Source organism: Natrix helvetica (genome assembly GCF_964273705.1).
Source record: "Natrix helvetica genome assembly, chromosome: 5".
In the NCBI taxonomy this organism is placed as follows: domain Eukaryota; kingdom Metazoa; phylum Chordata; class Lepidosauria; order Squamata; family Natricidae; genus Natrix; species Natrix helvetica.
Window position 1 is genome coordinate 150,593,597 of NC_138551.1, and position 25,234 is coordinate 150,618,830.

Consider the following 25,234-nt stretch of genomic DNA (forward strand, 5'->3'; position numbering starts at 1 on the left):
TCCCTACCAGTTTGGAGATCTAGAATAGAATAGAATAGAATACCGTGTTTCCCCGCAAATAAGACAGTGTCTTATTTTCTTTTGACCCCCGAAATAAGTGCTTGGCCTTATTTTTGGGGAAGTCTTATTATTTTTGAGGTGCGGTAGGCCGAGAGCGTGGTCACCTCACAGCTGCTGCTGTGTTGCAATATTTTCTGGGAGGGTTTATTTTTGGGGAGGGCTTATTTTAGTGCATGCACTCAAAAGCCTGATTGGGCTTATCATCAGGGGAGGTCTTATTTTCAGGGAAACAGAATAGAATAAGAGTAGAGTAGATAGAGTAGAATCGAATGGAGAATAGAATAGAATAAGAGTAGAGTAGAATAGAGAATAGAATAAGAGTAGAATAGAGAATAGAATAAAATAAGAGTAGAATAGAGAATAGGATAGAATAAGATTAGAGTAAATAGAATAGAAAAATAGGGAATAGGATGAGAGTAGAGTAGAGTAGAATAGAGAATAGAATTAGAGTAGAGTAGAACAGAGAATAGAATAGAGAATAGAATAAGAGTAGAGTAGAATAGAATAGAGAATAGAATAAGAGTAGAGTAGATAGAGTAGAATCGAATGGAGAATAGAATAAGAGTAGAGTAGATAGAGTAGAATCGAATGGAGAATAGAATAAGAGTAGATAGAGTAGAATAGAATAGAGAATAGAATAAGAGTAGAGTAGATAGAGTAGAATTGAATGGAGAATAGAATAAGAGTAGAGTAGATAGAGTAGAATCGAATGGAGAATAGAATAGAATAAGAGTAGAGTAGAGAATAGAATAAGAGTAGAATAGAGAATAGAATAAAATAAGAGTAGAGTAGAATAGAGAATAGGATAGAATAAGATTAGAGTAAATAGAATAGAAAAATAGGGAATAGGATGAGAGTAGAGTAGAATAGAGAATAGAATTAGAGTAGAGTAGAACAGAGAATAGAATAGAGAATAGAATAAGAGTAGAGTAGAATAGAATAGAGAATAGAATAAGAGTAGAGTAGATAGAGTAGAATCGAATGGAGAATAGAATAAGAGTAGAGTAGATAGAGTAGAATCGAATGGAGAATAGAATAAGAGTAGAGTAGATAGAGTAGAATAGAATAGAGAATAGAATAAGAGTAGAGTAGATAGAGTAGAATCGAATGGAGAATAGAATAAGAGTAGAGTAGATAGAGTAGAATCGAATGGAGAATAGAATAGAATAAGAGTAGAGTAGAGTAGAGAATAGAATAAGAGTAGAATAGAGTAGAGTAGATAGAGTAGAATCGAATGGAGAATAGAATAGAATAAGAGTAGAGTAGAATAGAGAATAGAATTAGAGTAGAGTAGAACAGAGAATAGAATAGAGAATAGAATAAGAGTAGAGTAGAATAGAATAGAGAATAGAATAAGAGTAGAGTAGATAGAGTAGAATCGAATGGAGAATAGAATAGAATAAGAGTAGAGTAGAGTAGAGAATAGAATAAGAGTAGAATAGAGAATAGAATAAAATAAGAGTAGAGTAGAATAGAGAATAGGATAGAATAAGATTAGAGTAAATAGAATAGAAAAATAGGGAATAGGATGAGAGTAGAGTAGAGTAGAATAGAGAATAGAATTAGAGTAGAGTAGAACAGAGAATAGAATAGAGAATAGAATAAGAGTAGAGTAGAATAGAATAGAGAATAGAATAAGAGTAGAGTAGATAGAGTAGAATCGAATGGAGAATAGAATAAGAGTAGAGTAGATAGAGTAGAATCGAATGGAGAATAGAATAAGAGTAGAGTAGATAGAGTAGAATCGAATGGAGAATAGAATAAGAGTAGAGTAGATAGAGTAGAATCGAATGGAGAATAGAATAAGAGTAGAGTAGATAGAGTAGAATCGAATGGAGAATAGAATAAGAGTAGAGTAGCTAGAGTAGAATCGAATGGAGAATAGAATAAGAGTAGAGTAGATAGAGTAGAATCGAATGGAGAATAGAATAGAATAAGAGTAGAGTAGAGTAGAGAATAGAATAAGAGTAGAATAGAGTAGAATAGAGAATAGAATAAAATAAGAGTAGAGTAGAATAGAGAATAGGATAGAATAAGATTAAATAGAATAGAATAGGGAATAGGATATGAGTAGAGTAGAATAGAGAATAGAATTAGAGTAGAGTAGAGTAGAATAGAGAATAGAGAATAGAATTAGAGCAGAGTAGATAGAGTAGAATCGAATGGAGAATAGAATAGAATAAGAGTAGAATAGAGTAGGGTAGAATAGAGAATAGGATAGAATAAGATTAGAGTAAATAGAATAGAAGAATAGAGAATAGAATAAGAGTAGAGTAGAGTAGAACAGAGAATAGAATAAGAGTAGAGTAGAGTAGAGTAGAGTAGAACAGAGAATAGAATAAGAGTAGAGAAGAGTAGAGCAGAACGGAACGGCATAGAATAGCGTTAGAAAGAGCTACGTTCTAGGCTACTTTTGACAATACACATAGAAAGCTAACCTGCTCGGTTGTGTTTCAATTAATGAACACAATGCCATTTGATCTGTATCTACCCAAGAGGAATTGCTGCTGAGAGGATTAGCCCAAGAGAAGCGGGTCGTGTGTGTGTGTGTGTGTGTGTGTGTGTGTGTGTGTGTGTGTGTCAGCATTTAGATATGTTCAGGAAGGGATGAAGCGTGCTGGAGGGTTTAAGGACTATCATAAACCTGGCTTCTTTAAGCTATTGACTTTCTTGTCTCTGCTCATTTCCAGGCATGGATTATCAATTTGTTTGCAGAAACGCTGTCTCTTCACATTAGACAAGTCTTGAAGGAGAAGATGGAGAAAAGAACACTCGAAGCCTTCTTTATTTAGTTACAATTCTAAACCTACCTGGGGTTTTTTTTGTCCAAGGTGTGCCCTGTTTACTTTCCAGCAATGTCCAACGTGGTCACCAACAGCAGGACAATTTAGAGAACATACAAAGAACGGTTGCAGGAACTGGGTATGTTTAGCTTAAGAGAAAGAAGGACCAGGGGAGACATGATAGCAGTCTTCCAATATCTCAGGGGCTGCCCCAAAGAAGAGGGAGTCAAGCTATTCTCCAAGGCACCTGAAGGCAGGACAAGAAGCAAAGGGTGGAAACTAATTAAGGAAAGACGCAACCTAGAACTAAGGAGAAATTTCCCGATTATGAGAATAATCAATCAGTGGGACAAGTTGTGGATGTCCCATCCCTGTAGATTTTCAACAGGATAAATTGGAATGGTGTAGGGTAGTGTTGGCGAACTTTTTCCGCACCGAGTGCCGAAACGGGAGCGTATGCAGGCGGGAGCATCAGAAACTGGAAGAGCAGCGCCGGGAAGCTGAGCTTCCAGTTTCCGGCACGCAAATGCGCACTGGTCACATGGTCTTCTGGTTTCTGGCATGCATGTGTGCGTGAAGACTAGCTGGCCGGCACGCCTGGGTGTGCCAGAAACTAGAAGCTCAGCTTCCTGGTGCACGCATGGGTGCCAGGGAGCTGCTCTTCCGATTTCCAGCACTCCCGTGCACGAGAAGACAAAACTGGCCGGAACCTGGAAGAGCAACGGGGGATGGCTGGCGTACCCGGAGAGATGTCTCTGCGTTCCACTTCCGGCACATATGCCATCACAGGTGTAGAGTCTCCACTTGGACTAGAAGATCTCCAAGGTCCCTTCCAACTTTGCTATTCTGTTGATTCGGACTTTCAGAAGTCTTCTCCTTGAGTGAAGAATAACAGCTACGCATGAACCTTGTTGGAGTTCAGTTGGGCCATCTCAGGGGCTTCGCAATCAGGAGGCCGTGAGTTCGATCCTAGGTAGAGGCTGATATTTCTCTCTCTCTGGGCACAATGAGAAAAAATATCCGCTGAACAAAACTCCGCTCTGGTGACAGTAAAGGCATCTGGCCATTCAACGCTCTGCTAGCTCCATTCAGTTGCCTAGACTCCACCCTGGGATTATGGGGGTCCTTAAAAGATGATGATGATCTCAGAAGCTTCAGAGCAGAGCTGAGGTGCCAGAGCACAGGACAAGCGTGAATTACGGGTTGCTCCGTGTGCCATTTGACCCAAACGCAGAGAGAGAAAGCAGAGCAGAAGTAAATTCCAGCCTCCTTTTCTCCTGCCCGTTGTGCGCCAGCTGTTTAGCTTCGCGGTCCAGCGCCTTTCAGATCGTGTGTGTATGTGTGTGCCTTTGTCTTCCGTTGGGTTTCACTTCCCGAGGCCCGGAGTGAGAACGTTGCTCCCTCCGCCCTTCCGCCTTCCCCGGGGCTGGAGATTTTCGTACGGCAGGCAGTGGCTCCCGTTTGTCAGGAGAATCGTCTCATCAGTAATTAAGCTGTTGCGCAGGCTGCACTTAATTGGTGCTGTCTGCTGACACAGGACTTCTGCTGGCAGATGTTTCTCCCCCTCCAGCCCCCTTTGAAATCTCGGGAAGCCTTGCGGGGAGGGGGCCGAGCTCTCTTTTAAATGGGAAATAGAAAGAAGTGAGGAAGCGAAGCAGTCAGGTGCACGATGGATTAAGCCTCTCCCAAAGTGCGGCTTTTAGGATGTAAATCCCCGCAACACTTTCAACTGTCTCTGGGTCATGCTGGATGGGGAATTCTGGGAGTCGAAGTCCACGAGTCTTAAAAAGTTGCCGAAGTTGGATAACCCTGTTTTAGATGGTATTTTCATGGAAGGACTGTAAGCTGCCTAGACAGATCTTTCCGTCTCTGGGCACGATGAGAATTGATCTGCTGAATATAACTCCGTACTGGCAACAGGAAGGGCATTGGGCCAGTAAACACTCAGATTCATTCAGTTGCCCACACTCTACTCTGAAAGGGATTATGGCCGTGATGGTGAAACCATGGCATGCATGCCACAGGTGGCATGCAGAGCCATATTTGCTGGCAGCTCCAGTGCTCACGTGTGCGCTGGCCAGCTGATTTTTCACTCGTCTGGAGGGCCAGGGGAGGCAGCTTCTGCCCTCCCCAGGTTCGGGGAAAACCTCTGGAAGCTGGGGAGGGTGAAAAACGCCCCCTACGGGCCAACTGGAAGTTCCTTCCCGATGACTGTAAGCTGCCTAGAGTCGCTTTGGCGAGATAAAGGGAATCCAGGTAGCAGTAGCTTTTAGACTTATATACCGCTTCATAGGGCTTCACATCACTCTCTAAGCGGTTTACAGAGTCAGCCTATCTCCCGCAACAATCTGGGTCTTCATTTTATTGACCTTGGAAGGATGGAAGGCTGAGTCAACCTTGAGCCGGTCAGAATCGAACTCCTGAAGTGAGCAGTGACTTAGCTTGCAATAGTGCATTCTAACCAATGGCAAAGGAAAACACAAAGAGATGGATTCAGGATACATTGCGTAAGAACAATGACATGTAAAATTCCTTCTTTCCCCTATCCATGTCTGTCCTTCCTTCCTTCCTTCCTTCCTTCCTTCCTTCCTTCCTTCCTTCCTTCCTTCCTTCCTTCCTTCCTTCCTTCCCTGCCTTTTCTTTTTTTCCTTTCCTTCCTTCCTTCCCCTCTCCATATCCTTCCTTCCCTTTCTTCCTTTTTCTTCTCTCTCTCCTCCTTTCCTTTCTTCTCCATATCCACCCTCCCTCCTTCCTTCCTCCTGCTAATTTTTGGGAGGGAAAAAAAACATACCCACATGCGAGAAAGCCATTAATATCCATGGCAACTCCCAAAATGTATATATATATATATCTCAGATTTTAGACGACAGTTTAGAAAATGCCTTCTACCTTTTGGGAAAATGTAAGGGGAGTGTCTAAACAAGAAAGAAAAGGAAAGGAAAACCCAAGGGATATTGTAATAAGCTAACAAATCAGCCAACCGCTTTTTCTGACTTTCCAGCTTACAGAGTACAAAAAAGTCACCAAATTATAGTCCACGAAAAGGCACATGTTTGTGTATTTGTGTGTGCGTGTGTGTGAGTCTGGTAAACAAGGTCCCAGCTAAAGCAACACGGTTCTTTTGTGAATTGTTTTAAGGGTGTTCCGCTAGTTAATGGAGACTTTTCTACAAATTCACCCACAAAATCGGGGTTGCTTGTATAATCTCTATATTGGCGGTGGGTGTTGGTGATTTTCGCAATTGAGCTGTGAGGCAGGCCCGACAGGCAGCCAGCCCCTAAGATGGTAGCAGCTTGGTATGTAATAATTAAAAAGAGCAAATGGATGTGTGCAGTGCAAAAGTCCAGGGTCCAAATAAATCCTGATTTTTCTTTCTCTCTCTCTCTTCCTCATCCACCTGCTTCAAAAACGGTAATGCTTTGTAGGTCAAGAAAAACGTTCATTGCCCTCCCAGAGTGTCTGGGATAATCTTGAATATAAGAGGGCAGCTAATATTGAGAAGTGTAATTTTAAATTGGAATCTGCTTCTGGAGTGGACTTCAGAGGGTTTACTATAGGATCCACTAGGGCATTTTTAATCGATCACCATCCTGTCTCTGTTTGATGAATCTTACATTGCTGATTACTTTGAATTAGACTTCCTTCCTTCCTTCCCTCCCTCTTCCATGACCCTCCTACTCTCCATTTTTCCTTCCTTCCTTCCCTCCCTCTTCCATGACCCTCCTTCTCTCCATTTTTCCTTCCTTCCTTCTCTCCCTCCTTCCATGACCCTCCTTCTCTCCATTTTTCCTTCCTTCCTTCCCTCCCTCTTCCATGACACTCCTACTCTCCATTTTTCCTTCCTTCCTTCTCTCCCTCATTCCATGACCCTCCTTCTCTCCATTTTTCCTTCCTTCCTTCTCTCCCTCCTTCCATGACCCTTCCTCTCTCCATTCTTCCTTCCTTCTCTCCCTCCCTCTTCCATGACCCTCCTTCTCTCCATTTTTCCTTCCTTCCTTCTCTCCCTCCTTCCATGACCCTTCCTCTCTCCATTCTTCCTTCCTTCTCTCCCTCCCTCTTCCATGACCCTCCTACTCTCCATTTTTCCTTCCTTCCTTCTCTCCCTCCTTCCATGACCCTTCCTCTCTCCATTCTTCCTTCCTTCCTTCCCTCCCTCTTCCATGACCCTCCTACTCTCCATTTTTCCTTCCTTCCTTCTCTCCCTCCTTCCATGACCCTCCTTCTCTCCATTTTTCCTTCCTTCCCTCCCTCTTCCATGACCCTCCCTCTCTCCATTCTTCCTTCCTTCTCTCCCTCCCTCTTCCATGACCCTCCTTCTCTCCATTTTTCCTTCCTTCCCTCCCTCTTCCATGACCCTCCCTCTCTCCATTCTTCCTTCCTTCTCTCCCTCCCTCTTCCATGACCCTCCTTCTCTCCATTTTTCCTTCCTTCCCTCCCTCTCTCCATTCTTCCTTCCTTCTCTCCCTCCCTCTTCCATGACTCTCCTTCTCTCCATTTTTCCTTCCTTCCTTCTCTCCCTCCTTCCATGACCTTCCTTCTCTCCATTTTTCCTTCCTTTCCTCCCTCTTCCATGACCCTCCTTCTCTCCATTCTTCCTTCCTCCCCTACCCCCAAAGACAAAGAGGTTGCAAAATATATCCCAAGTCTCCTGATCTTCTGCAGGTGTTCTATCTATACAGTTACAATTAATGTATCATCAGAATCTCTGGAGAGTATGTTTTATTATACATAACCATCTCTTTGATTTAAAATGTTAATATTATATGATCCTTTCTAACAACATGGCTTGGTGAGCCAAAACAGTTACGAAAGCACAAAAAAGAAAACAAACTCTTGCCAATCTTTCCAGGAACACAGTCGGATAATAATAATAATAATATATATATATATATTTTTAAAAGAAAATCTCGCTGTAGCCTGTTGATTCAGGCTAAAGTTATTTGTTTGGAACAAATCAAAAATCTGTAGAAAGAAAGATGGAAAATGATCTTTGTGCTCTAAAGGAGGAGGTTTCCCCCCCCCCCCCCGCTCCTTTTGCATAAATAAAACTTCACCTCCTGGGTTGGGTTGTTTTTCTTTTTCTTTTTAGATTTGGGAAATTTACACTGGCACCAAAAATGTCCAGCAGGACAAAATAGGTGACTAATAATTCTGTTGGGCTTTCATTGGTATTTTTTTTTTAAAAAAAGGAAAGTAATGGGGATCGGCTAGAACTGCAAGAATCAACAACAGGAAAAACATGTGAGTTTGAAGGTTTGAATGTGTTTCCAGCTAGAAAGTTTAATTTAAAATATAAGAGAGAGAGAGAGAGAGAGGGAGGGAGGGAGGGAGGGAGGGAGGGAGAGAGAGGGGGCCAGGGCCGTATGCCAGTTATCAGCTGCCTTCGGAGTCAGACATCAGTGGGGCAGAAGAACAGCTGGAGCCTGTTCCCAGTCTGCGCATGCACAGAGTGGCCAGACGAAAGGAGTAGCTAAAGAACAGGGGTCGACTTGGGAGGAAGGCCACAGGTGGACGATGTATGGCCCCTCCCAGAGGAAATAAAAGAGGAGCAACAGGGGAGTGGAGTTTGCAGGAGACCATGAGTTCGCTTCATTGGTTCGTGATTCTCCGAGACTCCTGGCCAGGTTCTGCAGAGATCGGCCTGGCAGCTCTCCAAGCCAGAGAAGGTCTGTGACCGTAAATCCTCCCTTGAAAGACTTTGCTGGATGGGAATGAGCAGAATTCACAGTCCATGAATAAAAGGAGTTTTTGTCGGGACCAGGAGTTGGCTTCCTGCTCTTGGGAAGCCAAACGCCAATCCAGTGAGGCCTCAACTTACGACGACAATTGGAACCAACATTTCCATGGCTAAATGTTGTTAAATGACAACCACTTTTCCCACGGTTGTTCAGCAAGTCGCTAAAGTTGTTAAGTGAATCATGTGGTCTTTAAGCGAATCCGGCTTCCCCCATTGACTTTCCTCGTCAGAAGCCAGCTAGGAAAGTCGCAGGTGGCAATCATGAGACCCCGTGGGCACTGCCACTGTCAGTTGCCAATTTGGATCACCTGACTGGGGGAATGCCATGGGAGTCCTAAGTGTGAGGACCGGCCATAAGTCATGTTTTTTTCCCACTGGACGTCGTGACTTCAAATGATCACTAAATGAACACTGTAAGTTAAGGACTACCTGTGAATTGAGCCCGTGTATCAATCGGACTTGGTTTACGGCAATGCGCTACGGGCAATCCTCAACTTACAATGATTCGTTTAGTGACCATTCAAAGTTACAACAGCCCTGCAAAAACGTGACTCACCACTCTTTTCCACACTTACGACAGTTGTCGCATTCTCAAAATTTGGATGCTTGGGAACTGATTCATATTTATGACGGTTGCGTGTGGGGGGGGGTGTCACGTGGTCCCCTTTTGCGACCTTCTGACAAGCAAAATCGACAGGGAAGCCGGATCTCACTTAACGGCCGTGTGACTAACTGAACAATTGCAGGGATTCGCCTAACAACGGTGGCCGGAAAATGGCGTAAAATGGGGCGAAACTCACTGAACAACAAAAACTTTGGATGCCATTGCAGTCGTAAGTCGAGGAGCACCTGTATTCTTGGAGGTGTGTGTGTGTTGGTCTTGGGGCCACAGATACTGTGCCAGCCTCAACGTTGGGAAAAGTTCTACACTTCTAAAAGCTGACGGGGTTTTTACTTTCAACTTCTCCTAGATACATTCCTGGCTTTAATGCACCCCATGTTTTTCTAGCAGGACTCCAGCTCTTTTCGGGGCCGGGACCCCTTCCATGTGTGTGTGTGTCTCTCTCTCTCTCGCTCACACACACACACACACACACACACACACACACACACACACACACACACAGCATCACAGTCTTGAGGCAAGCTGTTTTCTCATCAACGTCTCCAACGGTGGGAAAGGAAGAGAAAGAGAGATGGAATGATTTAAGCCGATGTTTCTGTAGCAAATACTTTTCTCAAATTCTCTACAGATGTTGCTGTAGCTGGGATGGGATTTTGCAGGGGGCTGAAAGGGTCTCGGGATGAGAGCAGAGGAATTCGGATTTCCCAAATCTCTGCTTGGATATGGGAACAAATTCCAAACCCTTTCTTTCTCGTTCCATTCTTTCTCTCTTTCCTTCCCTTTTTCTTCCTTCCTTCTTTGCATCCTCCTTTCTTCCTTTCTCTTTCCTTCTCTTTTTCTTCCTTTCTTCTTTCCATCCTCCCGTCCCTTCCTTCCTTTCTTTAACTTCCTTCTATTTTCCTCCCTTTTCCATCCTTTCTTTCTTTTCTTCCCTTTTTCTTCCTTCTTTAAATCCTCCCTTCCCTTTCTTTCTTTCTTCCTTTCCCTTTTTCTTCCTCCCTTTTCCACCCTCCCTTCTCTTTCTTTCCTTTTTTCTTTCCTTCCTTTTTCTGTTCCTTCTTTCCATCCTCCCTTCCCTTCCCTTTCTTTCTTTCTCTTTTCTGTCTTTCTTTCCCTTTTTCTTTCTTCCTTCCTTTTCTCTTTCCTCTCTCTTCCGTCTTCCCTTTCCTGTCCCCCCTCTCATGTTTTGGAGAATAGGACAATCTTCTCGTCTCTCTGACAACTGCTCAAATATTGGAAGACTGTTATCATGTCATCCCTAGTGCTTCTCTCCCTGGCTCCTAATCCTCTTTCTTGCTCTTCTCTGCACTCTTTCTAGAGTCTCAGCATCAATGTGCCACCATGGGCAGTTTCCTTGGCTGGCCTCCTCCAGGCCCTTCTATCAGAAAGAGCATCGCCACTGACGCACTCATTGTCCAATATCGCTGGCATTTTTGGTCAACAGCCGTGCGTTTTGTCCTTTCATAATTCTGACCGCTGGGGCACCTGCTTGAATAAAATTTCTCACTTCTCTTCCTGGCCAAGAAAAGAGAAATGCCTATTTATAGTGCTTATAATTTCTTTAAAAAAAAAAAAAAAGCCCATGTACCTTACCATGGCAACCACAGTGTCCATGTGCTACCTAAGAGACAAAAAGCTTTGCCGTGTGGGAAACACACACACACACAGTCAATTTTTTTTGTTTTGTTTCGCAACATCTTGTTTACTAGTTTTTCAACATCCCTTCTCTTCTTACGAATCAACGCCCCATTATCCATCTCTTCGGTCTGGCTGTGCCAACGCTTTCGTTTCCTTTAAGGAGCACCCCCCCCCAAAAAAAAACACCCTCTCGTTGGTTCCTTCAGCCCACTCACCCACTTCAAAAAAAAAACCTAGGTATGTCTAGCTTAAGAGAAAGAAGGACCAGGGGAGACATGATAGCAGTCTTCCAATATCTCAAGGGCTGCCCCAAAGAAGAGGGAGTCAAGCTATTCTCCAAGGCATTTGAGGGTAGAACAAGAAGCAATGGGTGGAAACTAATCAAGGAGAGAAGCAACTTAGAACTGAGGAGAAACTTCCTGACAGTGAGAACAATTAATCAGTGGAACAGAAGTTGCCTCCAGAAGTTGTGAATGCCCCAACACTGGAAGTCTTTAAGAAGAGGTTGGATATCCATTTGTCTGAAACGGTATAGGGTTTCCTGCCTAGGCAGGGGGTTGGACTAGAAGACCTCCAAGGTCCCTTCCAACTCTACTATTGTATTATAAACCAAACAAAAATAAATGGGTGAAATTCTCAGAAAAAGAAGTTGTTGCCCTGACTTTTGTGATGAAGTGGGGATGAAGAGCTGTTAGGTTTGGGATGTCTTTCAAGACACAATCCTCCCTGAACGGCATGGAGAGGTTCTTTTTCCACCTCTTTTCTCTCTCTCTCTCGCCACGTTTCTCTTTTTCCCGGGTATAAAACAGGGGCCAGAAAAAGTTGAACGCTACCCTCCATCATCATCATCATCAAAGAACTATTTTCCCCCTATAGCACTGATGGCAAACCTTTTCGTCACCAAGTGCCCAAACTGGAAAGCGTACGCATACGTGCCAGTCAGCTGGTCTTTACGGGTGCTGGACCACCGGAAAGCAACCCGAAAAATGGCCAAAATCCTGCTTGTTTTGGGGGGCATTTTCAGGCTGTTTCTTGGGCTGAAGACAGCCTGAAAATGACCCTAAAACAGGCCTTTTTTAAGGCCAAAAATGCCCCCCAAATGCCCTGAAAACAGTTTGATCAAAACTTACCTTCCACGTTAGTTTTTGGGGAGTAACACAGCTGAGGCACGGCAATCAGCTGAGAAGATATAGGTAAGTGAAGCGTGAGGGCGGGTGGGCCAACCTGATCATTGGAGAGAACCGGTTCACTCTCAGCTGATTGTTGGAGAGAACCGGTTCGCTCTCAGCTGTTCGTTGGAGAGAACCGGTTCGTTCTCAGCTGTTCGTTGGAGAGAACCGGTTCGTTCTCAGCTGATTGTTGGAGAGAACCGGTTCGTTCTCAGCTGATTGTTGGAGAGAACCGGTTCGCTCTCAGCTGATCGTCGGAGAGAACCGGTTCGTTCTCAGCTGATTGTTGGAGAGAACCGGTTCGCTCTCAGCTGATTGTTGGAGATAACTGGTTCGCTCACAGCTGTTCGTTGGAGAGAACCGGTTCGCTCTCAGCTGTTCGTTGGAGAGAACCGGTTCGCTCTCAGCTGATTGTTGGAGAGAACCAGTTCGCTCTCAGCTGATTGTTGGAGAGAACCGGTTCGCTCTCAGCTGATCGTTGGAGAGAACCGGTTCGCTCTCAGCTGATCGTCGGAGAGAACTGATTCGCCCGGTATACGGCGAAAAGAACGGTCACCAAATGAACGGTCACTAAATCAGCTGCTCACTCTCAACTGATCGTCGGAGCTACCGGTTTGCCCGGTACACAGCGAAAAGAACGGTCACTAAATGAACTGTTGTAAAGTCGAGGACTGCCCTGTATTCGTAAAATAGTTGAGCAAAATCGGTAAGGTCAAACGTCCCTCACTGTACTTCACAACGACGGATTGTGGCGGGGCTGGAAAATTTAAATTAAAAAACCAAACGCGATTGAGCGATTTGGACTTGCTTTTCCTGTGGGGGAGGGATGGGAATATCAACGTTTAGGAAATTATTTCCCCTATTTTTCACAAAAAACACGAATCGACACTGCAACATCTACTCTTGATGTGCTCAAGAAAAGTTACAGACTCTGGGACGTGCCCCAGATCTTTGGATAAGTCAGCATATTTTGCCTTGTAGTCAGGGGGTTTTAAGTTTCTTCCCCTTAAAAAAAAAATCCCATTGTTTCCAACCAGTCATGTATATTCCAACAGGAGACATTGACAACTGAAAAAAACCACACCGATCTAGTTGCCAGGAGAATCTGAAAACCATGTACAACTACCAAGGCAATATCGTAGGTGTTTCTTTCTCCTCAAACACCCCCGCAAATAACTTGCGAGGGAGCAGGGGACGGACCACAAAAGGCAAGCCCACCTGTTCATGCTCAACAACTTACGGGTTGCCACACGCCATTGAGGGAGGTGGGATAAAACTCCCATCTCTTTGCCAAAGAAGGATTGCTCGTTTGATTGGCTCTCCTTTTGTGGCACCGAAGGGCGGGAATGGATTTTGACTTCCCTTCGGCATTCCTGAAATCCTGCAGAAGTCTTGTAAAATTGACACATCTTTTCTTCGCGTTTTGGATTTTAAAGACAGGCTCCCCCCAAAACGAAAAAGAAATAGGAATTGTTGGGGGTTTCTAAAGGGGAGGGAGGGAGGGAAGGAAAAGGAAAGAAGGAAGGAAGGAGAAAAAGAAGAGGGAAGGAAGGAAAGAAGGGTGGAAAGAGGGAAACAGAGAGAGAGAGAGAGAGAGAGAGAGAGAGAGAGAGAGAGAGAGAGAAAAGGAAGGAAGGAAGGAAAGAAAGAAATTAAGGAAAGAAGGGAGGAGAGAGAGAAAACCCAAGAGGGAAGAAAAGGAGGGAAGGGAGAAAGGAGAAAAAGAAGAGGGAAGGAAGGAATGAAGGGTAGAGAGAGGGAAACCAAGAGAGAGAGAGAGAGAGAGAGAGAGAGAGAGGGAGGGAGGGAGAAAAAAGGAAGGAAGAAAAGAAAGGAGGAGAGAGAGAAAAACCAAGAGGGAAGGGAGGGAAGGAAGAAGAAAAAGAAGATGGAAGGAAGGGTGGACAGAGGGAAACCCAAGAGAGAGAGAGAGAGAGAGTGAGACAAAAGGAAGGAAGGAAAAAAAGGAAAGAGGGAGGAGAGAGAGAAAAACCAAGAGGGAGGGAGAAAGAAGAAGGGAAGGAAAAGAGAAGATAGAGAAACCAAGAAGAAAGGAAAGAAAGAAAGGAGGAGAGAGAAAAACTAAGAGGAAAGGAAGGGAGGGAGGAAGGGACAAAGAAGAAAGGAAGGAAAGAAGAGAGAGAGAAACCAGGAAGGAACGAAGGACAGAAGGAAGATAAATTATACATCTAAAAGTTTATCTATCTGGACATCTATTTCACGGTGGCTAGCAAGAAAGCAGAGCCCAGAGTCTAGAATGAAAGCAATGTTACTCTTTCTCTTGGCATTGTTGCCTTCAGAGACAGACAGACTGCCAAATGCAGTGGTTCGGTTTAGCTACGCCTGGACAAAGTGAGATATTGGACGTCTAAAAAGGATACCCCATCTTCTTTTTTTTAGCCCAGAACAGAAGGTAAGAGAGGGCTGCTTCCACAGACTGTGGTATCTGACTCATGAAGGACGCGGGGTTTCCGAGAGAACGCCACCCTTCAAAGAGATCAGGGGTGAAATGCTACCGGTTCGGATCGGTTCACCCGAACCGCTAGCAAAAATGCTACCGGTTTGCCTGAACTGATAGTAAAAAAAAAAATAATGCTACCGGTTCGGGCGAACCAATATTTTTGACAATCAGCTGTGACACACAATTTGTATTAGCTAGAATCGTGGGATTTCCTACTTTCTAGCGAATTTAAATTGTGCGTCACAACTGATCGGCGGAAATCAAAGGTCCTGTGTATGTGCGGAGGTGACACGGGCACGCTCACATTGCCTGAACCGGTAGCGAAGGTAAGTTGATTTCACCCCTGAAAGAGATGTCTCAGAATCCCCCTAGTCTGCGACACTAAAGGCATTCAGGGGGAAAGATGCCCTCAGGGTGGATCCACCCCCAGGGCGGATCACGCTGTGTCTCCAATCCCAGTTTGCCACCAGTCAGAACTGTTTTTCCAACAGATCCACTCCCCCTCTTCCTCCTCCCCTCTTCCAAGCTTTGCTCCTTGGCTGGCCTGTGCCACTAAAGCTTTATTTGCAAATAATCAACACTTTTCCGTTTTCCTGCTTGCAGTGGGCGAATTTTAAACGCCTTCTCTTTTATTTCTTAATGTACTGGTCAGAGAAGAGTTCCTTTCTAACAAACGCAAAGCCGAGCGGTCCAATCATAAACGGACCCTCCGCCAAATGAGTCCCGCCGTTATAAATATAGTTTGCGACGTGCGTTTTCGGCCATTTAAGAGGACCTGGCTGATTCATCCACTTTGTTAGGGACATCTCGGCGAACTATTGCAAAAAAACTCCCTCGCTTGCATGGTGTTCATCTTTTTTTTTTTAGTTGTTGTTGTCGTCGTCGAAGGCGCAAAGTCCATTTTGATTTAGAGAGACGCGATGCGGTCGAGGCCAGCAGGACTGATGGCTTGGCCTCCGCCGAAGGGAAAATTAAATTTATCTAGAGTTCATCGGAATTGAGGTGGGCTGGAAGAAACGACAAAAGCAGACGGGTGGGTTTTCGTTTCTTTTGCTGTTTGGTTCCCATGCTGATGATCCTCTTGGAGAGAACTTTATGGAGAGGTGAAATTAGATGAATAATTCCCAGCGAAGGGCATATATATATATATACAGTATATCTCCCCCAGAGTTCAGGGGGAGGAGGGGGAAGAGAGCTTGGTTGCGGTCCATCAATTTCCTCTCCCTTTAACTGCCAAGATCTTTCTGGATGTCTTTACCGGAGGCCAGAATTATCTCTTTCCTTGGCAGGACTCTTAAAAGCTTGAAAACAGGTGGGAGAAGTTGGCCTAGAAACGGAGGTGATGTCACTTCGAGGACCGTAATTACATATTCACCTGAAAGATAGAAAAGGAAGGCTGGGAATTAGCCGAGGGGGTCTGGATTAACCGGTACCTTAAAAGCAGGCTCTGCGAGGGGGACTGTTCTGACTGAGGCTTCCCGAGAGCCTGAAGCAAACTCCCTTGTCCCAACAAAAAACCCTTTTATTAATTGACTGTGAATTCTGCTCATTCACATCCAGCAAAGTTTTTCAAGGGAGGATTTACAGTCACAGACCTCATCTGGCTTGGAGAGCTGCCAGGCCGATCTCTGCAAAACTTGGCCAGGAGTCTCGGAGAGTCACAAACCAATGAAGGGAACTAATGGTCTCCTGCAAACTCCACTCCGCTTTCGCTCCTCTTTGATTTTCTCTGGGAGGGGCCATTCCTTGTCCACCCGTGGCCTTCCTCCCAAGTCGACCCCTGTTCTTTAGCTACTCCTTTCGTCTGGCCACTCTGCCCATGTGCACACTGGGAACAGGCTCCAGCTGTTCTTCTGCCTCACTGATCTCTGACTTTGAAGGCAGCTAATAACTGGCATACAGCTCTGCCCCCCTCTCTGCCTCCGACACAGAGCCTTCATCAGAGCCTTCCCCAGACTCCAGGACTGGCCCATCTTCCTCCCCACTCTCCGAATCTGCTGTCAGCTCCTCTGGTCGCTGGCGGGCCACAAGAGGGCCCCAGGAGGATGCTTCTGACAAACCACAGAGGTTTTAGAATCTAGATAGTGGACTGACCATGCAAGGCCCTGCATAAGTAAGCATGGATCCTGTCTCTGTGGGCACATTCCGGTGGCTGGAAGGTGATTTTAATCCCACATGGATTAAAATGTACACATCTCTGCCTGCTAACTTGATGATTGAAAATTTGCCTTTTTATGGAGACCTCTCTGGCTTAACTGCCCGCTCGTTTTCAAATGCAACGTTCAAAGGCAGGAGATACAGTATTTTGCATCAACGGAGCAGGTCCAACACCCAGGACCCTGGCGTGCAAGCCTCCAAGCTGCCAACGGGCACCGAGGGGAACCAGTCATTCCAGAGAGATCCATGGCGCGTTGTTCCGCTGAAGGCTGTCAGCGTTTTTGACAAGAGGTTTTAAGCACAGGGTGAAACTTGGGTGGAAAAAGGCAACTTGACAGAAGGGTTCTCAACCTTCCGTGAAGATAAGCCAGCGCAGCCCTCGGTATTTCGGAGGGATTAACGTGATGAGCAGGTCGTTACGGAGCTGGAAGGGGGCCAGGACACCTGGATTAGCGGCCCCTGAATTTAAAAGGGAAACATTCAAGGAGATAATTTTTTGGGGGGTTCTTCTTTAGTCTAGGGTGAAATAGCAAAAAAAAGTGATTGCTCTGCCAAGTTTGGGAAGATTTTTTTCCACACGAAGGCTCAGCCTGACACAAGGCCCAGATCCAACAGAGAAAAGTGTACATGGAGTTGCTCAACATAGATTAGCCTTGGGGGGGCGGGGGTGGGAAAGAACTACCGTATTTTTAGGACTATAAGATGCGCCGGAGTATAAAATGCAACAAGATTTTGAAGAGGTAATTTTTTAAAAAAGTTTTTGCACTCTGCAGGCCTCTCAAACCCTCTGCACGCCTCATTTTTTGTGAAAAATGGGGCACGCGGAGAGTTTGAGAGGCCTGCAAAGTGCTCCTGGGGACTGGGGGGGGGGGGGGCAAAAACGAGCAAAAAATGGCCCATTTTTCACTCGTTTTTGCCCTCCCCAGCCCCCAGGGACACTTTGCAGGACTCCCAAAGCCTCTGCACGTCCATTTTTGTGAAGGGGACAGGGTTTTGGGAGGTCAAAAATACTGCATTTAGTGTATAAGATGCACCCAGATTTTCTCCCTCTTTTTTTGGGGAAAAAGGTGCGTCTTATACTCCGAAAAATACGGTAAATTGGGCTGTGGTCCTAGAGGCTCTGATTTTTTTAGAGGAGGGTCTCTGTTTCCAAGGCATGTGAGGTGTGCGCAGTTCCTTGCGTCCCAGGAAGATAAACGTCTGTGCCAGAAGACCTACCGTATTTTTGGAGTATAAGGCGCGCCGGAGTATAAGACGCACTTTAGTTTTGAGGGAGGAAAATGGGGGGTCGGGTGGGGGAATTCTGCCTACCAGGTATTCATCTGCCTAGCGTCCTTAGTCTGGTCAGCTTCAGCACATCAGTTCGCTCACTGGTTTTGAGGTTGGGGATGGTGAGGGTTATACTCCTGAAGCACAGCTGATTGTCAGAGGGAGCAGCAATTAGAGAAGCAGGCAAAGCAGGGAAGATCGTTTAGCTCGTGTTTGGGCTGGAAAACAGCTTCAAAAGCACAACTGATCCTTGGAGGGAGCTCCAGTGACTAAAGCAGGCAAAGCAGGGAAGATCGTTTAGCTCATGTTTGGGCTGGAAAACAGCTTCAAAAGCACAGCTGATCCTTGGAGGGAGCTCCAGTGACTAAAGCAGGCAAAGCAGGGAAGATCGTTTAGCTCATGTTTGGGCTGGAAAACAGCTTCAAAAGCACAGCTGATCCTTGGAGGGAGCTCCAGTGACTAAAGCAGGCAAAGCAGGGAAGATCGTTTAGCTCATGTTTGGGCTGGAAAACAGCTTCAAAAGCACAGCTGATCCTTGGAGAGAGCTCCATTGACTAAAGCAGGCAAAGCAGGGAAGATCGTTTAGCTCATGTTTGGGCTGGAAAACAGCTTCAAAAGCACAGCTGATCCTTGGAGGGAGCTCCAGTGACTAAAGCAGGCAAAGCAGGGAAGATCGTTTAGCTCATGTTTGGGCTGGAAAACAGCTTCAAAAGCACAGCTGATCCTTGGAGGGAGCTCCAGTGACTAAAGCAGGCAAAGCGGGGGAGAGGTAAGAGAAGGCAGCAGCTGTTCTGGGTACCCATTTTGGGCACTGCGCGCCGAGCATTTGGAGGCTGAAAACGCAATGCGCGTAGCCGAAAAACACAAGTCATTGTCGGTGGCAATCTCTGCAGCCAGGAAGAGGATGCGCGGAGGCCGACGGGTAGGGGCTGGTGGGTGGGCGGGGCTACATTCGGAGTATAAGACGCACCCAAATTTTCAGCCTCTTTTAGGAGGGAAAAAAATCTGTCTTATACCCCGAAAAATATGGTACTTGTGAACTGATGACAGAGTCACCTGGAGGTAGAGATGGATTTACTGTGAGGTATATTCAGTAGATGCACTTTTGAACTCGGGTGCTGGGAAATTCCTCAGAAGACCGTGGACAGCCGAGATAACAAACAAACGGATCATCAAAGAAATCCACCCCAGAGGTCTGGTTTGAAGCACACATGATCAGGCTCAAATGATCCTACTCCGGAGACACATTATTGTGAAGACCCAGCTCTCTGGAGAAGGCTCCTGGAACAAGACCCAGCGTGGAGCTTTGGTGCCTTCCAATCTCAATATGTCTGTCTGTCTGTCTTTCTTATCAACTGTTTCACCTCCCATTCTGCAGTAAGCCTTCCTCTCCCTTGCTTCCCCACCCATCTGTTCCAAAAACAGACTGACATTTAAAAAACAGGGAGAGAAAGAACGTCAAGTCACAGCTATCTATACGCAGCCAGGGAGAAAGGGAGGGATGGAGGAAGGGAGGAAGGAAGGAAGGAAGGAAGATATTACTTTTTAAACACTTGCATGTACTGTATGTTGCCTTAAACATTTAGGAGGCGGGATTTCAAAACCAGAATTCAGGCTTAACTCAGGAATCTGTATTGTCAGAGTAGCAGCGTACACATTTCTTACTATTGCTTGCCACCCACTTGCTCATCACATTCTCCACATTCAAAGCTGCGTGTTTGCAGTCTCCAACTTTGTTGTCTCTGCAGGGATTGGTGGTTAAATTTCCTTTTCCTTGTTACCTTCCAAGAAGAGGCTTCATAGTATCTGAAGCAGAACAGATTCAGTCAGTTTTGTTCCATATAATATCAGCCTGGTGAACTCTCATGTTTCCACTTTCCGCTACTCATTTCCACAATATTGCGTGCTTTTTAGCACTTAGCAATAGCACTTAGACTTATATACCACTTCATAGTGCTTTTACAGGCCCCTCTAAGTGGTTTACAGAGTCAGCCTCTTGTCCCCAACAATCTGGGTCCTCATTTGACCCACCTCGGAAGGACGGGGAGGCTGAGTCAACCTTGAGCCTGGTGGGATTTGAACTGCCAAATTACAGGCAGCTGGGAGTCAGCAGAAGCAGCCTGCAGTACTGCACTCTAACCACTGCGCCACCAAGGCGCCAACATCACAATCTTGTTTAACAGGTTGGTAATTTCCCAAGAAATCATGATGCGTGTTTTTGAATTAGCTTTTCCTTCCAACATGTTATGATGGCTTCAGAATTCAGAGGCAGGGCAGTAACTATATTGAATTCTACGGTATAGTGCAATAGTAATGCAATATCAGAGGTTTTCAATTCAATTGTATAGGATGTGAAGGATGTGTGTTCGTTTTGCTTTTTATAGTTTTCTTATGTATAATGTACACTGAAGATGGCATGTAATTTCATTGCACGAGGTCCTGGAGGGTATAACGTAAGTCCTTGACTTATGTTACCGGCAAAAAAAAAAAAAATGCTCAAAGGGGATTCAGTTACAACTACGAGATTTGTTTAATAACCATACCAACAATTGAAAGATTGGATCTGGTCAGGCGGTGCCTGACTTACGGCCAGAATTCTGGTCCCAATTGTGGTTTTAAGCCGAGCACTACCCTGTGGCTTCCCATTCTTCTGACCGAGCTGACAAATGCTTCATTCGGGCCTTCCCCAAGCTGTCAGCCTCTTCCTCCTGGGTGGACTTCAATTCCCAGAATTCCACCCGTCTTAAAGCCACCAAGTTGTGGAACGCAGCCTTTGGGTTGATAAAAAAATAGTTTTTTTTTTTACCCAGGAATATTTGGTCCTTTGTGACTTTTGGGCCTGACACCTGCAGCTACATAAGGAGGTAAAACCAGGGCAATCTTACCTGGTGGAGGTGGTGTGACGTTCGGCGAGCTTTCATTCACCCTGGACCTCCGCCCTTCAATGGCCATTCCTGATCTAGAAGAGACCAAGGAAGTGAGATCAATGCGTTGCGTCACTTTTGAGGCATTACCGTTTTGAAAATCAGTACGGGAATACAGGTAATCCTTGATTTGCAACAGAATAGAACTTTATTGTGGTCATAGACCAGCAACAGGCAAGAATCATCGCTGTTTAAAAGTGTTAAAAGGTAATACTAATAATATTATTCTTCCTATCTAAAAATGGCTGTGTATATGTGTGTGTTCCAGCATAACTCTGGAATGCCTCGAGCAATTTCAACCAAGCTTGGTACACAGATGACTTACTCTCTGGAAAAAAAATACTGTTGGGGTAAGACACCCCTAAAACCCTTCGGGGTGTGTCTTCTGTTAAGATACAGCCTGTTGTGCCTTCAAATGGCTTCTATTGTACTGCCGTAAAATGGCTTCCATTGTACAGAGCAGTGGAGTTGCCATGGTAATGGCTTCACAGTAATCCACAAGGGGACTCCCTCTGATAAGGGAGAAAATTGAACATTAGGAATTATGTTTGGTTCGGACATTCTTCCCCCCCACCCCAATAAATAAATACCCAGGCAATGCCGGTTTATCAGCTAGTAGTGGATAACAACATCCATGGTAATAAAATACATGGTCTCAAACAGTTTGGATCATGCCCTAGTTCAGGGGTCGGCAAACTGAAACACTCAAAGAGCCATTTGGACCCATTTCCCACAGAAAAGAAAACTCCGGGAGCCACAAAGGTCCTAACCGGAAGCCCCCTGTTCAATTCTGGAACTGACCGGAAGTTCAGTTCCCCCACCATAGAGTCTCCTCCTAGCGTGGCGTACTTTTCCCTCTACCTGTCATAACCGAGAGCCCTATCAATTGCGGAGACAACTGGAAAACCCTCCCCTTGCCATAGAGTCTTCTTCTGGCACACTCTGCTTCTCTCCCTCCTCTCTCCCCCCACCGGAAGCTCCTCTCAAAATTGTGGCGCCGACCGGTGGCGGAGCCGCAGCAGAGGGAGGAAAGAGCCACATGCGGCTCCGGAGCCGCAGTTTGCTGACCCCTGCCCTGGTTGACATGATCGGAGAGCAGATAAGTAGGTGTGTAAATATGATTCCTCTAAAAATTGTAAGAGATATCTACAAAATATTAGCGCAAATTGACATCTGTAATTCTGTAACCGAATTTTTCCTTGTGGAAGCACAGAATTTTGCCACTGCATGCGTGGATGACATACAACATTTTGCTTAGTGACTGTTCAAAAGTTTCAACGGCCCTGAAAAAAAAGTGACTTCTCACCGTTTTTTCACCCTTACGACCGTTGCAGCATCCCCATGGTCATGTGATCAAAATCCAGACGCTTGGCCACTGATTCATATTTACGACGGGCGAAGCATCCCGGGGTCACGCGACCCCCTTTTGTGACCTTCTCTGACAAGCAAAGTCAATGGGAGAGCCACATCCCCCCCCCAATGGGGGATTCACTTAACAACCGTGCCGCTAACTTAACAACTGCAGTAGTACACTTAACAACCGTGGCAATATTGAATATTTATTCAGATTTTCTCGGCACTGAGGGCAACCAGGCTCCCAGGAGAACAAATAAAAGAATCAGAAATCCTGCTTATTAGAAAAGGCACAAAGATAAATAATTTAGCACTAAGAATAACCCAGGCTTCATACTTTGCCAACCTTAGAAGAAATAAAGTTATATGAAAGTGCTTTTTTTAAAAACAAAAACAAACAGAACCTCGGGGGTCTAAAAATAACAAATACAAAACAAGAAGGGTTCAAAAGCGACATGAATTAGTGAAGTATAAAGGATTAAAAATAAATAAAAACCCTTAGGTTTCCTCCCCAATTGCATCTATTTATCTACCTCACAAGGATTCGAGGTTTAAAAAAAAAAAATTATTATTCTCATTTGTAAACTTCCATCCCGATCTTGTGAAGGAGACTTGCTGAAAGAATTCGGTTCAAACACCTTCGCTTGGATGAGGGGGGAAGAATCGGAACGGTTGGCCTCGTTGTTTCTTGTCGGTTTTATAAACGCAAGAAAATTGGATCTCAGGATGTTCTGGCTCTGGAATTTTATTTCTTTTGCTCCCGAAGAGTGGCTGAGGACTTCCGTATTTTGCTCCTCGCCTCAAGGGATAATGAGGCTTTCAAGAGCCCTTATTTATGAAGCGCTAGAGAATGAGAACAATTAAACGAAGCATCTGTTTCTTTCCCTAAGAGCGCAAGTCGTAACCCTCCTTTTAGGACGCTTGCGTCTTTCATCAAATGTCCTAGGTCTCTCAACTTTGAGAATGGAAATAAATGACTTCGCGGGGGCTTACTGGCATAGGTAAGATAAGATAGATAGACAGACAGACAGATATACCCTGTTTTTCCCAAAATAAGACCTCCCCAGATAATAAGCCCAATTGAGCTTTTGAGCGCTTGTGCTAAAATAAGCTCTCCCCTAAAATATTTAACCGCAGGCGCAGCCAGTCGCCACTGTTTCCTGGGGGTGGAGGGGGGAACATGCTCCACCCACCCCACATGCTTCTACTATCCACGCGGAACGGCCTCACGGAGGCCGCTCCCTCAAACCCTAGTTACGGCATCCCTTCTCTTAGTGGCGGCCGCAAAAAGAGCGGCAGGCCCAGCGACGCTAAAGCTGGCAAGAGTGTGCCAGAAACCGTCCCTCTCTGGGTCAGCTGATCTGCGGGCCATAGGCTGAGGTTAAGGGGCCTCCTGCACCTCAAAAATAATAAGGCCTCCCCCAAAATAAAGCCAAGCACTTATTTCAGGGGTGGGTTGTCAAAAGAAAATAAGACCCTGTCTTATTTTCGGGGAAACATGGTAGAGATAGATAGATGATATAGTTAGATAGATAGACAGATAGACAGATAGATAGATTGACAGATAGATAGATAGATAGATAGATAGATAGATAGATAGATAGATAAGAGATATGTCTACATGAGTATATATGTTTGAGTATGTGTTTTGCTTGCTTTTCAATGGTGTGAGGCACTGAGGTTTTATAATGGGGAGCTTACAGAGAAAATTAATCTCTTCCTCTATTTTGATTAGGGGACGGAAGGCTAAAATATACGAAGAATGGTTGCAGGAATTTGGTATGAAAAGGAGGACCGGGGAGACATGATAGCAGCCTTCCAATATCTCAGGGGCTGCCCCAAAGAAGAGGGAGTCAAACTATTCCCCAAAGCCCCTGAGGGCAGAGGACAAGAAGCAAAGGAGGGAAACTGATGAAGGAGAGAAACAACTTAGAACCAAGGAGAAACTTCCTGACAGTGAGAACAATTAAAAAACGGAACCGCGTGCATCCGGAAGTTGTGAATGTCCCAACACTGGAAGGAGGACTTCCAAAGACTGCACTATTTATTAGTGGCCACTGAGAGCGTTTCCAACCAAGTGTGCCCAAATTGTAACTGCGTTTTATCTGGGGCAATTTGTACCATGAGCAAATTTGGGGGGGGGGGTGTTGGGGAGTTGACGCAGGAATCTCTTGGAAGCGCCTTGATAAATTTTGACGGGGTAAGTCAGAAGGTAAATACGCTGAGAAACAAGAAAAGGGAAGTCGCGTGGGTGCTACGGGAAATGGTTTTGATCATGGCAAATCCTCGCGACGGGAACATTTTGCTGCGTTTGTTATCATCCAGCCTATTGAAGCCCATTATAAACGTAAAGCTCCACAATCCAGGAATCTGTGAAGAATGGACGGGGCCTCTCTCGTGATGTAATGCTGAGTGTTCCCTTCTCCGGGATTAATTTTTCTTCCAAAAAGCAGGTTTATTCTCCGTTACCTTGGGTGGGTAGGATTCAGAGAGGAGTGGTCCCTTCCAGGCGGAGACGGCGGCAATAAGTAGGAATATTAGCTGCCGCCTGGATCGGACTTACCGGCAGGATTAACGCAAGGTTTTATTATGCTCACTTTTCAACTCCTTTGAAAAGAGCCTTGAAAGAGATGGAACTTGCTTTCCTTTCACGGAGTTAGCCGAGTTACTCATTTTACATGCAAAGCCAACTTTTCCTTTGAGTGAAATCATGCAGGATTCAAATCCAGAGGCATTTTGCACAAAATTACTAAGATCTAGGGGAGGGATAGAAGTGTGGGTGTGTATAAAGTCTCCAATTCAGCGTTGCCATGCAAACTTATTCAGAGGTAAACTTGAGTTCACCAAAGGCCCATGAGCTTAAATCCAAGTTATCGAAGCCCAAGATACGATCAGGTGGAATATCTTGGGCTTCATACCGTGGTCCAATTAACTCGACGTGCAAAATGCAGCGTTAGTGCCTTCCTCCGTCACTTCTTCAGTGTCACTAAGGATCGGGAAGACCGAAGCCAGAGGCACAGTTCAAAAACGACTCTGCGGACGAGGGGAGTTGAGCAGC

General features: G+C 45.2%; 1 protein-coding gene across 3 annotated transcripts in view; it reads right to left on the reverse strand.

Annotated features, from left to right (window-relative positions):
* Window positions 1-14,517: 14,517 nt before the first annotated feature.
* Window positions 14,518-25,234, reverse strand: part of MORN1 (MORN repeat containing 1) — a 95,942-nt gene continuing 85,225 nt past the window's right edge. Inside the window, exons 12-13 of one of the 3 annotated variants that reach the window (XM_081954970.1) lie at window positions 20,785-20,858; window positions 14,518-15,848 (exon numbers count right to left, since the gene is read on the reverse strand). In XM_081954970.1, the coding sequence (XP_081811096.1) occupies window positions 15,700-15,848; window positions 20,785-20,858 (223 nt within the window). In that variant the 3' untranslated portion in view covers window positions 14,518-15,699. Of the gene's footprint in view, window positions 15,849-19,574; window positions 19,706-20,784; window positions 20,859-25,234 lie in introns of those variants that run through there. The other 2 variants (XM_081954969.1, XM_081954971.1) reach the window with 2 other exon arrangements.